Source organism: Schistocerca nitens, chromosome 3 (assembly GCF_023898315.1).
Source record: "Schistocerca nitens isolate TAMUIC-IGC-003100 chromosome 3, iqSchNite1.1, whole genome shotgun sequence".
NCBI classification, from domain to species: Eukaryota; Metazoa; Arthropoda; class Insecta; order Orthoptera; family Acrididae; genus Schistocerca; species Schistocerca nitens.
In genome coordinates this window covers 874,565,668-874,581,875 of record NC_064616.1, presented here as the reverse complement: position 1 = coordinate 874,581,875, position 16,208 = coordinate 874,565,668, and the positions used below count along the sequence as shown (strand labels likewise).

General features: G+C 36.3%; 1 protein-coding gene across 3 annotated transcripts in view; it reads left to right on the top strand.

Moving 5' to 3' along the window:
• Positions 1-782: 782 nt before the first annotated feature.
• The window catches only part of LOC126248914 (PRKC apoptosis WT1 regulator protein-like), a 55,272-nt gene continuing 39,846 nt past the window's right edge, over positions 783-16,208 (top strand). Inside the window, exons 1-3 of one of the 3 annotated variants that reach the window (XM_049950402.1) lie at positions 783-935; positions 1,009-1,067; positions 12,736-12,854. In XM_049950402.1, coding sequence (XP_049806359.1) covers positions 12,740-12,854 — 115 coding nt within the window. In that variant the 5' untranslated portion in view covers positions 783-935; positions 1,009-1,067; positions 12,736-12,739. The remainder of the gene's footprint in view (positions 936-1,008; positions 1,068-12,735; positions 12,855-16,208) is intronic. The other 2 variants (XM_049950401.1, XM_049950403.1) reach the window with 2 other exon arrangements.

The window sequence follows — 16,208 nt, the reverse complement described above, 5'->3', positions numbered from 1 at the left end:
GGCCAGACAGCGGCTCGGCAGTGGCCTAACATTTTATACTCATAAGGAACCTAAAAAACTTTGGATTGATTTTTCCCGGGATTTTTCGAGTAGTGCGTCCTAATATTTTAACCACGTGAGGTGTTAGGGGTCCTCTTTCACCACACAAAATTTCGGACAAATCCCCGACCCCACGGTCGTGCCGTCTCCTTGTGAGATAAAAGCTCTGTCAACGTTTGAGAGACCGAAAGAAATTGAGTTCAACTATCATCTGAAAGCACTGTGACGACTGAGCCACGTAATGTCGTGATTTACAAGCTTCTTGACCATTTCGTAACTGATCATTAGTGTAAACAATGGGGGCTATTTGGATTAGTATTCTGAAATTTGACTGTGGAAGTATTTGAGTTGTTTGTTTCTCATTGGCTTATTATTTGCTAAAATACTGTCTTTTCAAGAATATCCAGTAATAACTAATAGATTGCATTCATACGAAACAGTAAACTAAACTAAAAAGGTGAATCACAAGGGAAAATTTGTGCCATAGATTGTTTAATATTTCCGCAGAAGAAGAAAACATACCACTCCTGTCTCTCATTGAGGAGACAAAATTTCACAATATTTTGCTACACTGAGAAATGCATTGTGTTGAACTGAGAAAGAAGTTTATAGTTCGAAACATATCTCTATGCTTCGAAATCATTATGTAAAACCCTGATCCCCACTTTATAGTTTTATATCTCTGTAAGCAAAGGCCTTCCATTCCGGCACTGTTCGTGTGAGTATCTTTGTAAACACGCATGTACGCACGAACATTATAATCGCTGCATGTCAATAATATCGTTAATAGTTTGACCATAATGTTATCAGTGACGGAGTAGTGGAATTTTACGAAAGTATAGCTAGTGACAGTGTGCGTGATACGCTAGGGGTGCGAGCTGTTGTGGAATAAGGAGGTAATGTGGATGTGTCGTAGAATTTAAAGTGCTCTTTTCTAATTCTTTTCATTACTCCATTTGCATTTCTTAGATTGCAGCATCCCGATTTTCTGAGAGACATCTTAGTACTGAAAAGTGTCATTACTAAAGGTTTGTGACTAGTGCTCGTATATTTTTAGTCTTTTTGTACGTGTCACTGTGTTGCGTTGAATAATATTCGAAGTCAGTTTGTGTTTAATCACCACATTATGGGTAAACAAAATTAGATCGCAATAAGTTCCGTGCTGCATTGTTCCATTGTTGTTACTGTCATCTGTAAAAAGAACGATTGTGTCGGGTGCAGATGTTTTATTGACACATTCCAGTTGTAGTGTCTCGTGGATGACGCGCTGTGACGCACCAAGCGTATTAGATTGAAAATTAAAACTTATTGACGTTGTCATCGGATATTCGCCTTCAGAAAGGAAAGGGGCACTAAAACAGTATGTTTTTGTATAGAAAGCATTATTTTTCTATTTCATATTGATTTGTTGGTGAATTACTTTGTTTGTGTCATGTGGCAGTTTCCTTAGATTTTGGTTTGTTTGTTTGGGTGTTTTTAAATAGGGTAGCCAAATGTTTAAATTTTTCGCTACGTGCTTTCTAAAAATAGGTTATAAATAAATTTTCAAAGTGGTCTAGTTTGTAAAACTAAGGTTGTCGATACAGTTATATGTAATAACTTCGTAATTTTTAAAAAAAAGTTTTTAAAAGGGCAGTGTCATCCACAAACATCGCACAACACTTTTAAACATGCGATTGCCAAGATGCGATTACAGGCACGTAAACAAACATGCAGCTGTGTGAGCCACGGAGTGCCATACAAATTTTCTGCGTGTTTGGGTACCATGGAAATTAAATTGGCCCTTGGTATGTGCTTGTCGACATCTACATAACTCGGAAACAATATGTGGTGTGCGAATAAAACATTGTTGGGTAATCCTTGACACGTTGGAAGAATGGGGAATGTCTGATTGATAAAAATTGGTATTATCTGTTTGGTGACAGTATTTTCCGGCTTGGGTACTGCAAACATCTATTTTGGAAAAATATATGAATGAGAAAAGTGGAAAGCTTAAGTGTATCTGTACTTACTTGTGATATAATTTTCCTATTCTACACTAATAGCGAAAATGCAAAGAAGTGAAATGAGGAACAGCACATGTTTTCTGACGTGTATGACTTAGTACCATTGCATGAATCGTCAGAATTGTTCTTCACTTTATACAGATATTTGAGGACCACTTGCTTGCTTATATTTGCACTTCAAAATTTCTTCATTTATTTGAGTTAGCTTTAGCACTGTAATCAGAGGATTGATGAGGGGGTTAATAATAGTTTTTTTATGTTACATTGTAATTGTCATATGACATAACTTGTGAGAAGATACCTTCGACCATTTATGTTTGTGCGGATTCTAAATGATATTGATATCATCAGTATGTGTCTCTGATTTCAGCTGGATTTGTCAACATAGTGTATGTATCTGCTGTACCAATTCAACTATTCACCTGACTACTCTTCATACATAATATATTATGAGAAAAATTTGAGAAATGTGTTATTTAATATGTTTGACTGTGTCCCACATTGTTGTTGTTTTGAACAGCTTAGCAGAATGACTGGTCACACCATACTTCAAACCATTGTTCGTAACCTTTATTTTTGTTGCTAGCATGCTTATAGTTTGAAACACTCATGATTAAATTGTCTTGTTACATACGAAGTTTATATGAAAGCACATGCTGGGTAACCTTTGTTGAGATCTGGGCCATCTCATTTTTGGGTCTTTCACAGTATTATGTTCAAACAGAAATGAACGCCTATATTTAAATATTTTTATTCAAGCTGTTGGTGGCATTAATGATACTTACATCTTTTTTCGATGAATGGAAGGCATCAACAAATTATATAAAGCAGCAGAGAAAGTCTGGGATGGGAGGATGGACATTCTTCTCTCAACTACCACTTTGACTAACCTGCCATATTCAAATTGTGGAATGTTGTGAAAAGAAAGGCATCAGGTTTCTGACGTCCAATTGAACCACTAAATTCTTTTATATGGATTATGTGTTCACTATTTCTCCATTTAGCTAATTAACCTGACAGTGTGTCCCACGACACCTCTCTTCTCACATCCTTTTCCATACAGCTTTTTCCCAATGCCCTAGGACCCAATGATGGAGAGCAGAAGAGAAACATTTCTCATCTAAGATTCTCAATTATCCCTTAGCCAAAAGAGGCCACGCCAGAGAAACTGGCTTTTGTCTTAGGGCTTGCAGCAGTTCATTGCAGTTGTGATGTCTAAAATCTGCAACTCATACCCGTGTGCCATGACAGGCTCCAGAATCACAATGAGTGGATTACTCCCTTGCAAGTTGCGAACTGCCCAAAAAGCATTACACGAATGGAAATTTCTCCTACCATTTTCCTTAAAGTCCAGTGGCAATGGGATATTGACAGTGGGAGCAGGCTTTAGTGAGGCTTGAAGGTGTCGGTCTGAACTTCCACATTGGTGACTGGTATTTGATAGTAGTCTTCCTGAGAACTCTAGTGACTATTTGTGTATCTGGTCCTGCATCTATGACTAGGCAAGCCTATTTAGGATAACTAGTGCCCACTCTGAATGAGGATGCCCTAGGGAAGGTAGGGTGAACATAGTGTCACATTTGCAACTGTCTGGGAATCTGCACCCTGACGTTCACTCGTAATCTGCGGATGGAAACAAAGAGAGAACAATATGATTGGCTATTGGAACATGGTATGTCAGGACTCTTCTAGATGGACTGGAAAGAACAAAAACTCATCACCCCCATGAGCTAGCAAGATCATATATATGCATTGCACATTAAGTGGAATCACTGTCAAGCAAAGAACACATTAGTGACACTAGTTCAGGGTACACCATCTTCTGGAAAGGATGCAGATTGTCAATGAAGGAATAATAATTCTTAGAATTCCTCTCATTGCAGATAGCTTTGTCACAGTTATCTCTGCCTCTGCTTCCTCTTTAGACAGTGCTGAAGATACGAATAACCAGTTCAACCATCAACTGAACAATGTTCTTGTCAGTATACCTACTAAAGATAAACTCTTGCCACTTGACGACTTCAGTGCTAGAGACATTTGCTTTTGGGTAATCAGTGTGTTGGAAACTGCAACACAGGTGGGTTGCAACTTCATGATGGTCTCTGTGGTGGGCATGAGCTTTATATGACCAGTATGCAATTCCATGTACCTAATCATTAAAAGACCAAATGGATGCATCCATGTTCCAAACACTGGCATGTTACTGTCATCATGTGCCAGGATGACAAGAAAGATGTTCTGATCAGGAAAACAGCTCGAAACATTGTTGGTTGCAGGACTGTTCACAAACTGTTAGTGAGCCATGTGAGGATTCTCATACATCGTAAGCCACAATCCTACTTTTCAAATACTTTCAGGAGGAAATTCACCATTTACAGCCTTCAGGATAAAACTTTTTGCCATCTTGAAAGACACACTTTTAGATTGTCTCATCGAAACCAGTTTAAAATACACCATCAAAAATACTGTAGAGGATATATTTGGTTTGAATGTGAAGAAGAGAGATAATTTTTTATGAAAATAATGAAATAATGAAGAACCTTATATGTATCAAGTGGAATGCTTACCTATTTCTTGCTCAAGATCAATCCTCTATGGAAAACAAAACATGTTTTCCAGAGCTCAAGTGGAAATATGAAACTGAAATAAGGACAGTGAAGAAAAAGTGGTGACAAAGTCCAAAGAACTCCAAAGTCTGTCAATGCCAGGCACTTGAGTTTGTACGTTGAATAAGAGATGTTCATCAGGGGCACTGGAAACAGTCAGTTGTATGACCATCCTTGCTGACAGTCGTGGCATCTTGAGCTGCTGGAAAGAGCACTACAGGCCACTTTTAAATTATAGTTCTATTGCTCCTAACAACTTCCAAAAACATGTTTCCAGCAACCAGCACAACCATAGGTGACAGTCTCACTAAAACTTCGTAATTTAGTAAGGTTCTAGATCTTATGAAGTTGAGAAAGGCACACATACCTGAAATCCCTCTGGAGACAATTCAAAGTGATAGCTTACCTCTGAAACACTCTCTTCTTTGTTTCTGTTAATATAGAAACCCACAAGGTACCAGTAGAGGTGGAGAATTCCTGAGTTGTCACTATCTTTAAAGAAGGCGAAAGAAGCATATGTAGTAATGACCAAATACATATCCTTGCTCTCATGGCTGGTAAAATTTTTACTAAAATTCTACACAATCACCTCCAGGCTCTTTCTGAGACTGTATGTCCCAAATATCAGTCTGGACTTCGCCCCTGCAGAGGCACTATTGATATGATCATCTGTATGTGACGACAACAAGAGAAATGTGGTGAACAACATAAGCCTTTACTGTTAGTGCTCTGTGACCTAGACAAATGTTTGATATGGTGCCCAAAGAAGCTATGTGGGAGCTCTTAAAATGTTTCAGCTGAACATTATGTTGAACTGACTAAAACTGTCTGTGATGTGTCTTGGCAAGTGCTATGCCAGAATGAAACATCTGATAGATTCTCTATTACTTATGGGCTCAAACAATGATGCATTCTCATTACGACATTGCCCTGTAACTCAGTCATGCTCAGAGACATTGTCTGTAACCAGAACCTGAATACAGATTGATAGAGGGCTACTTAATGAGTCCACAACATTCTAAAATGTTCACGAGTCTCACCAAAGTAACTGATCTACAATATGCAGGTGACAATGTTTCTCTGGCTCATACACCTGTTGAGTTGCAACTGTCTCTAAACTTTCAGTAGTGCATATGAATGTTTTGGCCAAACCATCAAAATCCTGAAAACAAAGCTACTCACACAGACAGCTCCTAGAACTGCCTTTCTGGTTTTAAATGTCTGTATCCAGCTCACCTTTGGAACAAATAGATCAGTTCCTCTATCTGTGAAGTATATCAGCAACCAAAGGACACGGAGAACAGAATATATGCTGTTACACATGTTGCTTTTTGTTGTCTCACAATAGGGTCTTACTGAACAAAGATATGACACTTCATCAAACTGATGGTGTAACGAGCAGTTAGTTCTACCTGACCTATTGGACATTATAGCACTGTCACCTTAAGAAACTAGAATGCTTCAACCAATAAAAGCTTAGATACATTATGAACATCAAATGGGATGACTTTATATCAAACTGTTCTTGAGAAGGGGAGGATGAATAGAATAGACGCTACTATAATTGGTGACAAACTTAGATTAATTGGTCATTTCTGATGGATTAGAAACCATAGACTTCCTTGACACATATTGTGTGGTGAAGTGAACATAAGTAGAAGGCCCCATGCTGTTCCTCTGAAGTGCTGCAATATCCATTTCTAGAAGAATCTTAAGTCTAAACATTGACACAAGTAATTGGTGTGCTACAGCAGAATATCTTAATCGCTGGTGCCCAACTGCTTCAGCTGCTGCTCTACATTTTGAGCAGGAATGTTGTTAGTTGGAAAATGAGAAATAACAGAGATGAAAGTTTCATCAGGCCCAGTCACACCACCTGCCCTTTATTATGTATAAACTGTGTGGCTGCATGTTTCATGCCAGATTTGGTCTGCTAAGCCGTCGCAGGCATCTTCACACCTGAACTGCAGTGTAATAAAGAAAATATAGGAGAAAAATGAAAATGCTGATAAGAGCATCAGCCGATGTCTACATGTAGGTTATAAATATAGTTTGAAAAGAATATACAGTGCATTAATAGGCTGTCAAACATACATTAGCTGTGTACTGGGGTTGAGCTATAGACTACATCTGGCGATTAATCTGCAATTAACACTTGTGTGTTTGGCAGAAGATTCCTGGAGCCTTTTTGACGATTTCTCAAGCTTTGATTTTTCATATTTTATCATGATGGCCATTTCTTGCTATGTAGATAAACAGCAAAGTGTTTTTGAATTTGGAGGAGACACTTAGTGATTTAATTTTGTGAAAAGATCTCAGCGAAACAAAAGGTGCCTTTGTTTTAATGATTGCCAACCCAGCTTGATTATCATGTGTGTCACACTCAACCCCCCCCCCCCCCCCCCGCAACTCCGCTTTTTCTTATGTTCTTTATCATTCCTGCCTGGTATTAAGGATCCCATACTGCACTGCAGTATTGCAGAAGAAGATAGACAAAAGTAGTGTAAGCAGTGTGTTTAGTAGACTTGTTGCTCTTTCTGTGTACTCTGCTAATAAAAAATGGTTGTGGGTTCACATTTTGTACATGATGGTTCCAGTTAATATTGTTTGTGATTGTAATCCCTTCATATTTAATTGAACTGACAGCTTTAAAGCTTATACGAGTTGTTATGTAAACAGACTTTATTTATTATTAATGTGGAGGACCTCTCACTTTTTCTTGTTTGGGGTCAGCTGCCACTTTTTGCATGATGCCATTATATTGTCAAAAGGATTTTGTAATTTGGACCTTCTGATGACTACTAGAGAGTAAATGATAGCATCATGCACAAACTTTTTGAGATCTGCTTAGATTGTCTCCTAAATTGCTTATACAGATTGAGAATCGCAGGGTGCCTACAATACTTCCTTAGGAACTCTTATATACAACTTTTGATTTTATTAGATGATGATCTTTAAGTTACTACAAACTGTGACCTTTCTGAAAGAAAATGAGCATATCAGAATACCATATAGCAAAATAAGAAAAGTAGTCTACGCTCCTCGGAGTATGGGACATCATAATCATCATCATCATCATCATCAATATAAACTATTGTGAAGTTTGAAGGGGGGTAGCAGCATTGAGGAAAAAGTACATGAAATGCTTAAAAATTATATGAAAAAAAGGTGCAGTCTTTCTCATTTGTAAACCAACTTGTATAATAGTGCTCAAATATTACTTGACCAGAAAAATAGAAATAATTTAATCTGTATTTGCAGATTCATTTAATGGCTATCCAGGGGCTAATCAGTTTCTGGAACAAAGTAATTGCTGGCTGAAGGAAGATGAATACAAACATTTGGCTATTGATAGATCTGTAAAATTTGTACTGGTACATCCAATAGTGTTATCGTATGTTAAGTTGCACCACTTTTCTTGTATCAACACACAGCAGAGATTGCTCTGCTGTATAAGGCACATGGATGTCATTATCTGCCTACAAATTGGCATTTGATATGCTGTTACCAGATTAGAACTTGGAAACATGACACATCATAATGTTGTTTCCATGTCTCCATAAAACATGAGTGCCTGAGAGTCATAACCGATGCCTCACCGTCACTCCTTTGAATAGAGAATGTGGTACTTAAAAACAAGTACTGTATTGTTGCATTATTGCAAGTGGTATCAGATTCTGATTTGAAATGCATGTGTTGCTGTCAGTGTGTGCCTTCAAGAGGGAAAATAAGTTATTGATGTGTATAGTTGGCTCATCTAATATATTCACAACAATCATTCTCTCTCAGATAAACAAATATAATGAATAATTGTTGAGGGTAGAATCTTTAAATGTTTAGTGTCACTGCCTTCTGCTGCATTTGTGAATTTATAGCTCCCTTCACCATTTTAATAAATCTGAAGGAATTTAACATGATCTCTGTGATACATTTCTTTCATTCAGACTGCATGTTTGACAGTATTATTAGCTACCTATTCATGCATGAAGATAAGGATAGCTAATTTTTTTTTGCTTTCATTCTCTCTCTCTCTCTCTCTCTCTCAGTACATACTTTTGTAACTTACGCATTGCTTTAAAGTTCATACACTTGTTAAGAAATAAATTTGTACTGGTGTCCTGAGTTTCCAGAGCAAGGAGTGCCTTTCTGTATGTGGTAAAGAATGAAGGGCAAAGAAATAAAGCTGGAAAAAAGGAGACTGTGTGTAAAATATTCTTGAGTTTTACCTGTCTAACCTCCTATTTCAGTTATGTTGCACCTTGTATCTAAAAAGTTGAGAATGTCTATTTACTGTACTAACAGATGTAAACATTGACATCACCCGACAACCCAAGATGTCATTAGATCGCCGGGAAAGCCTGAAGAGTTACATCAGATGTAAACATTATTATACTTACCAGTTAGAAGTTAAGATACTGTATGACCTGCGTCTTCCCTTACACTTGATCTTAAAATGCTCACAAGGCAACATAAAGAAACTTACTTTTTGCATACTTTCTTTGTGCATGATGCCTTTTAACAGCATGGGTGTACTTGAGGATGCAGATAATGACAGGATCATTTTAAAACCAGTTTGATACTCATCATGTCCGTTACATTTTCAAAAGAAATTATTTGAAAATACAGTTCATTTTAATTCCATATGCTAAGAAACAAACCTATTTTTACCTACACTCACCATAATGCTGTGGTACAAGTTAATTGTAGTCTAAATATAAAATTAATATGAATCCAGGGAATAATAATAACTACGACATTTTACTACTACTAGTACTAGTACTATTATTATTATTATTATTATTATTATTATTACAGTATTCTACTTTCAGCAACCTTTAACTTATACTTTCATTGTATGAATACTGTTTAACAGCTCACAGACCTGTGCTATCCTGGCAGCTTATGGACATGTGAAATAATAATAATAATAATAATAATAATAATAATAATAATAATAATAATAATAATTAAATAAACGTGAACTTTTTGTTTTTATTACTATGTACACTGATGCAACCTTCTGAACACTGTCTTTTTGACAGAACTGTTATTTTTCTTTGCTATAACTAATATATATTTTTTTTCTTTTGTCTTCATTCTGCTTTGGATCAGGGTTAGCATAGTTAGTTTAAGAGGTAGCCAGATGCCCTTCTGTTGCCACCTTGTTACATCACCCCCTTCCCCAATCTCACCTCTGGGATGCACTCTATGCATATTTCCAAGTCAGTCAGACACCCAATTGAAAAGACCTGCTAAAAATAGGGAAAATAATAAAGTGGATTAAAAGATCACACGGGAACAAGTTGTTAGAAATGCAGGCAAAGTGTCACCCAAATATAGGCAAGAGGCTAGCTCTGTCATATTTGTTGCTTGGTATTCTTAATTTCTACCTAAATTTTGAGTTACAGCATATTTATGCCACTAGGATATATTGCAAAAATGAGACATTTATGAAGAATTCTTTTATAAACTTAAAAAAAGGATGAGTTGAATATTCTTGCATGACATCTTTTTTTTCCCCTTTTCCTTAGACACTATTATTCTTTTTGGTATGTTACGATGTGTACTTGGAGAGCTTTACAAAACCTCACCATTTAGACAGGGTGTGAACAGTATAAATAATAGTCAATTGTTCTATGTAAACAAAATGTTTTATGTTCTAAAAATTATGCAGTTATGGTGGTAGGTGGTCTTTCTTTGTCCTATAATTTCCACTCCCATCAAAAAATGCTCAGTGAAGAGCTCCCAAAAATGAACTCCCCCTCACTATCACCTGCTCATTGAGAACACACGCTAGCTGATCTATGATGATTGAAGATCTCCATATCCTCTAACAAATAAAGATAATTTCCTTTTCACTCTATGTAATAACCTCACATGCATCTCAATTCGAGGAAATTCACGTCCACTATTAATAATGTGGGCTGCAAAATTTGACCTATCAGCGGCGTCCTTTCTGTCAACGGCGACATGTTCAGCAAATCTAGTTTCAATTTTCCGTCCAGTCTGACCTACGTAACATGCTTTACAGCTTGGACGAAGTATTCTGTAAACCCCCGAAAGGTGTAAAACTTTTACTTTATCTATGCATTGCTCTAAAATTTGTCCCAAATTATTCTTAGTTGAAAAAGCAGTCTTAACCTTGAGTTTCCTAAAAAACAGATTCAACATTAATACTAACTGCCCCTTAGTATGGTAAAGAAATATTTCATCGTTTCATTTTCCCCTACAATTACTTCATTTGCTCCCATGTCTTCATATTTTTTGGCAAATTTTTCATAAATTTTTTGAACAAATGGTAGCGGATAATCATTAGATTTTGCTATGGAAAAAATATCTAACTCAGTTTTACGATCCTCTTCAGAAAGTGGGGTACAGAAAACGTGATTAAATGCAAATATGAAAAACGCCATTTTATGCTGATTAGGATGGGCTGAATGATAGCACTTTATTTTTGCATTGTGTCTTGTTTCTTTAATATGTTTGTTTCGTTCGTGTCCGTAATTTTCTTATCTCAACTTAGTTTACATTACAAGTGTGTTCAGTAATGTGGCGCCGTCTGCCAAAAAAAAAAATCTGATCTTCCTGAATATCATTAACTGTACGCTAGATGGATGCCAACACCGTTTTACGTTTTGGCATTATGATTAACTTTTGCTTTTCGATAATATGATAAAGAATTTTAAAAAAAAATCAAAAATGTTTAAAAAAAATTTTTTCTGTGGTGTGCTTTTCATCTATGTTTTGTTCCTTTTTACTAATTTGTACAATCACTTTTTGGCATATATAACTGTACTATGTGGTTGATAAAATCTTTGTCAATATATCCATTTTATGTAAATATTTTAGTATTATATCATTATATTTTACCTCATTTTGTGTGTCATTTCTTCTCATTTTTATTAGCTGTATCTTTTCACATAGAGGGTGGGTTTGCTTTGCAGCGCCCCCTTTTGGTTTCTCGCTGTCATAGTCAATTCTCAATGTATCACTTTATGTTTGACCTCTGCTTAAGACACTATTACTACTCAGGGCACATATTCGTTGAAAGGTAAATTTGTATGGGCATTTTAAATGGTTTAATGCGTCTACATACATTTAACTGGTTTTACGTTGCTTTGTCACTGTTATTAATTATTTTTATTTTTATTCTTGTATTTGTAGCACCGATTATGGCTGTTAATCGGTTGAAATCGATTGCAAAAGTGAATAAATAAAACATGATTGTGCGACTGGTTGCTGCTTATTTGGTAACTTTATGGTTTACGGTCACTGCACAACTTGGGAACCACATGGAGCCCACCATTCATAAACTCTGAATGTCAAAATCAGTTACTATAAACAAGTCTGTTGATACAACTTAACACTTTATAAATTAGAAGCCGACAGAATATTCTGTAAAGGTGAGGTGCTGTAAATAATAGAGCAAAAATTTTACTTATTTGAGTGAATGTTTGTCATTTTGATTTATTTATGGAAACAAAACAACCACTAGGAGAGAGACACCTGTGATTTCTCCCAATTTCATCTCGTATCATGCTTCCAGTGGCATGTACTTCATGACAGCTGTCAAGGCACATATCTCAATCATAGCATCTTATGTAGTTACTTTAATTATGTGTGTTAGTAACTTTGTAAATTTTCATGTAATGGAATTGTTGATTGTGCCAGAACAGTATATAAATGGCTGTAGTAGACATGTGGGAGGCTAAAGCAGATCCAGTGATTGTGATGGAGGTATCCCTTAAGAGTATTTTTCACTCACAAAGTGAAGGAATATAGTCAATGCATAACAAACTTATTATATTAATCCAGAAGCATTCTTATTGTTGAGGGATATTACTATTGTTCTTCCATAAGTATAATGGTAGAGATGGATTGGGAAAAGATAGGATTTGTGATCGGTGTGTACCCAGATGGGTCATTTTTCTTGGTATCGTAGCAGTTATTGACATGCATTGAAATTTTGAAGCCATATTATTCTTATACAGAGTATGCAGTGCCCTGTGTGCATGAGTTTTGTTTTGTTGTGGTCTGATGTTCCACAGCAGCAAGAATCACTGCTCAAGTAATGTGTGTTTCAGGACAATGGCATCGAGTTCTGTGAGTCAAGAAGACCTTGAAAATGATTTTGAATTGTCTTCCCGGCGTTCACGCATCAGGACAGCAAGGGCCCGTACTGTTAACCCTCCAGCAAGACTCGGTGTGTGATTTTGAATAATTTATTTTGTCACATATACTTGTAATCTAAAGAGACATTTATAAAGTCTTTACTGCTTTAGTTATTAGTGATAGTAATGTTTTAGTTTTTACAACATACCTTTTTGCTTTTCTTCACAACTGGCAGCATTATTGTTGCCAACATAGGGCCTGTACTATGGATTGTTGTTTGTTTCTGAACGAAAATAAGGCAAGTAAGCTGAATGTTCTTGTGTATGCATGTGCGCCGGTTACAGCTTGATGATTTTTGAAACCTTTTTTTAATGAAGTATTGTGTGAAGCTTTTAATTTTGGAGAATACTGTATGTTGCATATGCCCTATGAATGTTGATAATTGTTTATAACAAGCATGGTGAAATTTAAAATTCAGATTTCACTATGTCTTCAGATCCAAGCCAGCAACAAACATGGGGGGATCACATTTCACTTTCTCAAGACTCCAAATTTAAATTTACAGTTTGTGACTTTAAATATATTTTGAAATTTTTGTTAATGACCATATTTTATTTTTTAGTTCAAATATAACTTTAGGTGCTGGTCTAAGCATCAACCCTTCATCAGTCACTAATGATGTAAAACTTGTTGTCTCTTATCATTAGTAGGGCTTCTCGAGGCAACAAAAAGATGATTTTCAATATTTTGCATAATTATTGACCAAATTTAAAATGCTGTCCTACTCTATGCATTAAGATAGTGTCTCATATTAAAAGCTGAACACAATGCAGCAAGTATTACAGTTAGAAACTGTGTGTTTGTCTTGATGCAGTGTAACTGACAGCACGCAAATACCCAGACATATTCACCCAGTATGTGAGAATGAGAGCACTTACCAACTTCCGACAAACATGAGTCAGAATTTCAAACCTTTACAAAACTACTTCTTTTTAATACCCCACTGCAAAATGATGAAAGGAAAAAATGCTTTCTCCATTTTCACTGGTCATGCAGTAAAACTTTAGCATCAGGCATGACTTTTTAGTTTATTACTTCTTTATTACCAACTCTATTCACAACACAGTTTGCAGGCAGTATAGACATTCACCATTGAATGTACCTGAAATTTTATATCATTGTACAACACCCAGTTCAAGAGACACGATGTCATAAACATTGAAATGCATGAAAAACTAGCTTTTGCTTAAAATAGAGTACAGATTACCCAGACTACATTCATCTAGTGTTTCATGATGATAATACTTAGTGACTTTAAACTTTAAGCACAATTTCAGACCTTTCCGAAACTTCCTCTTACTTACGCGCTTAGTCAAATATCTAACATGTTAACTCATTTGTAAAGTAATAAGACATATGAAGTTGTTTTATACATGGGAGTATGATTCTTCAAAGAAACAGGGGTTTACGGTGGAGCTCTAAATCACTTCCAGTTACTTAAAATATTTGTGCTGCAGATCTAATCTAACATGAGTTTTTGTGCTCTGTTTGTGCTGTCTTACATCAGCTTCATTGTACTAATTTGTGGCAAATCTGTGTATAGTTTCTGTATCTTCCAGTACTGTACAAAGGGTACAGCATGCTGATGGAAGAGAGATTGATTTCTGACATATTACTATTTGTGTTTGTGTAATTCGTTTTGCTACAGTATTCTGAGAGGTCATATCTGCATTTGATCTTCCTGTAAGAGATATTTATTGTAGCTGTTTCAAACTTTTCTAGCGAGAAAATGTTGTTCATAACCCAGCAGTAGCCACACTGTAAACTTTTCATGATAATCACAAACTCAAGCTTGATGAATGTTATAGATTTGTGAAACACTAATCCATTGGAAAAATGACGTACTGTCTGGCCATGAAGTTGTAATTGACTTAAGTTTTGTTTATTTATTTATTTATTTTTTTAATTTTTGCAACACTGTCAGATGAGCCTTTTGTGTTGTAATTAGTTCAAATAAGCCAGTTGTCATCTTCAGACTAAAGGCACATACTGAAATGGCTTCAGTATTGTTGACATCACAATAGAAACTGCTTACAGCCTGTGCCTTTAGTCTGGAAATGATACCTGGCTGCTTGAAACCAGTCGCAGCATTGTGAAATACTAATCTGATATGTCATAAAAACATATAAAAAATGAAAAGCACTAATCCCATAGTTAGTTAAAAACCAGTGAAGTTAGCCAATATGTACGCTTTCGAATTTGCAGACCACAGTTTGAGAATCATCAATTTAGTATTAGAGACTTCGTCTTGTTGGACCTGCAGTTCAAACATCTCATGATGTGTAAGATGATATGATACTAAGAAAACACAGTGTTGTCAACCTGAAATTTGGTTTTCAAATTCCATATGGTTTTCTAGGCAAAGTACTGTTGAAGAAGGAATGCTTCTGTCCTTCTGACATGAAAACTGTGATCAGTTGTCTAGGAAGCTATAATAGTGCTTTAAACCTTACACAACAGTTTCCAGATTCACAAAGCACTGCCAGAGACGAAAGCCAAGCAGGGTGCTTGTGGTGGCGAAGGGGCGGTGGGAGGGGGGAGGGGTGGTGGAATCAGTGGTGAAAATACAACTATTATGGTTTTAATCAATTTTGTTACATCTATGAGGGCTTGCTGATAAATAATGCTTTCAATTTTTTGTGAGATATTTCATAAAGCTTTTTAAATAAGACAAATTTATTAACATTCTAAATCTTTATTCTCCATGTCTACATATTTGTTTCTCAACATAGTCGCCCTGGCGACGAACACTTCTCTCCCATGGTGCCCCCCCCCCCCCCCCTCCCCGTTTCCATTTGCACGTCTTCATCACTATCAAAGTGACGTCCTCGAAGGTGTTCTTGAAGTTTTGGAGACAAATGAAAATCGGATGGGGCCAAATCGGGACTGTATGTAGGATGATCGATGATAGTGAACTTAAGGTGTCAGATTGTTGCAGATGTTGCAGTGCTTGTATGTGATCTGGCGTTGTCATGCTGAAGGAGAGGGTGCTCCATGTGTGGACAAACTCTTTGAATTCAAAACTGTATCACAGTATTCTGTCTCTCGCACACTGTCACAGTTAATTTACACACCACTGTGTTACATGCAAAAATTCTGAGCCCTCTATTAGTGGAGGGCTGCAAATTGGTAGAGTTGAAGAATAAAGCTGTAAAATGTTAATAACATTCATTTTATCTGAAAAGTTTTAAGAGTTTTCACATTAAAAATTCAGAGGCATTACTTTCCAGCCCACCCTCATACATCTGTACTTCATAAGCAATCTTATGGTGCACTCGTTATTTTGTCATTCATATGACAACTTTCAGGAGGAGCTGCAGTAAGATGCTCTCTGTAAAACAGATTTATAAGACAGTATTAAGTATCTAGGCCATTTTGTTTTGGC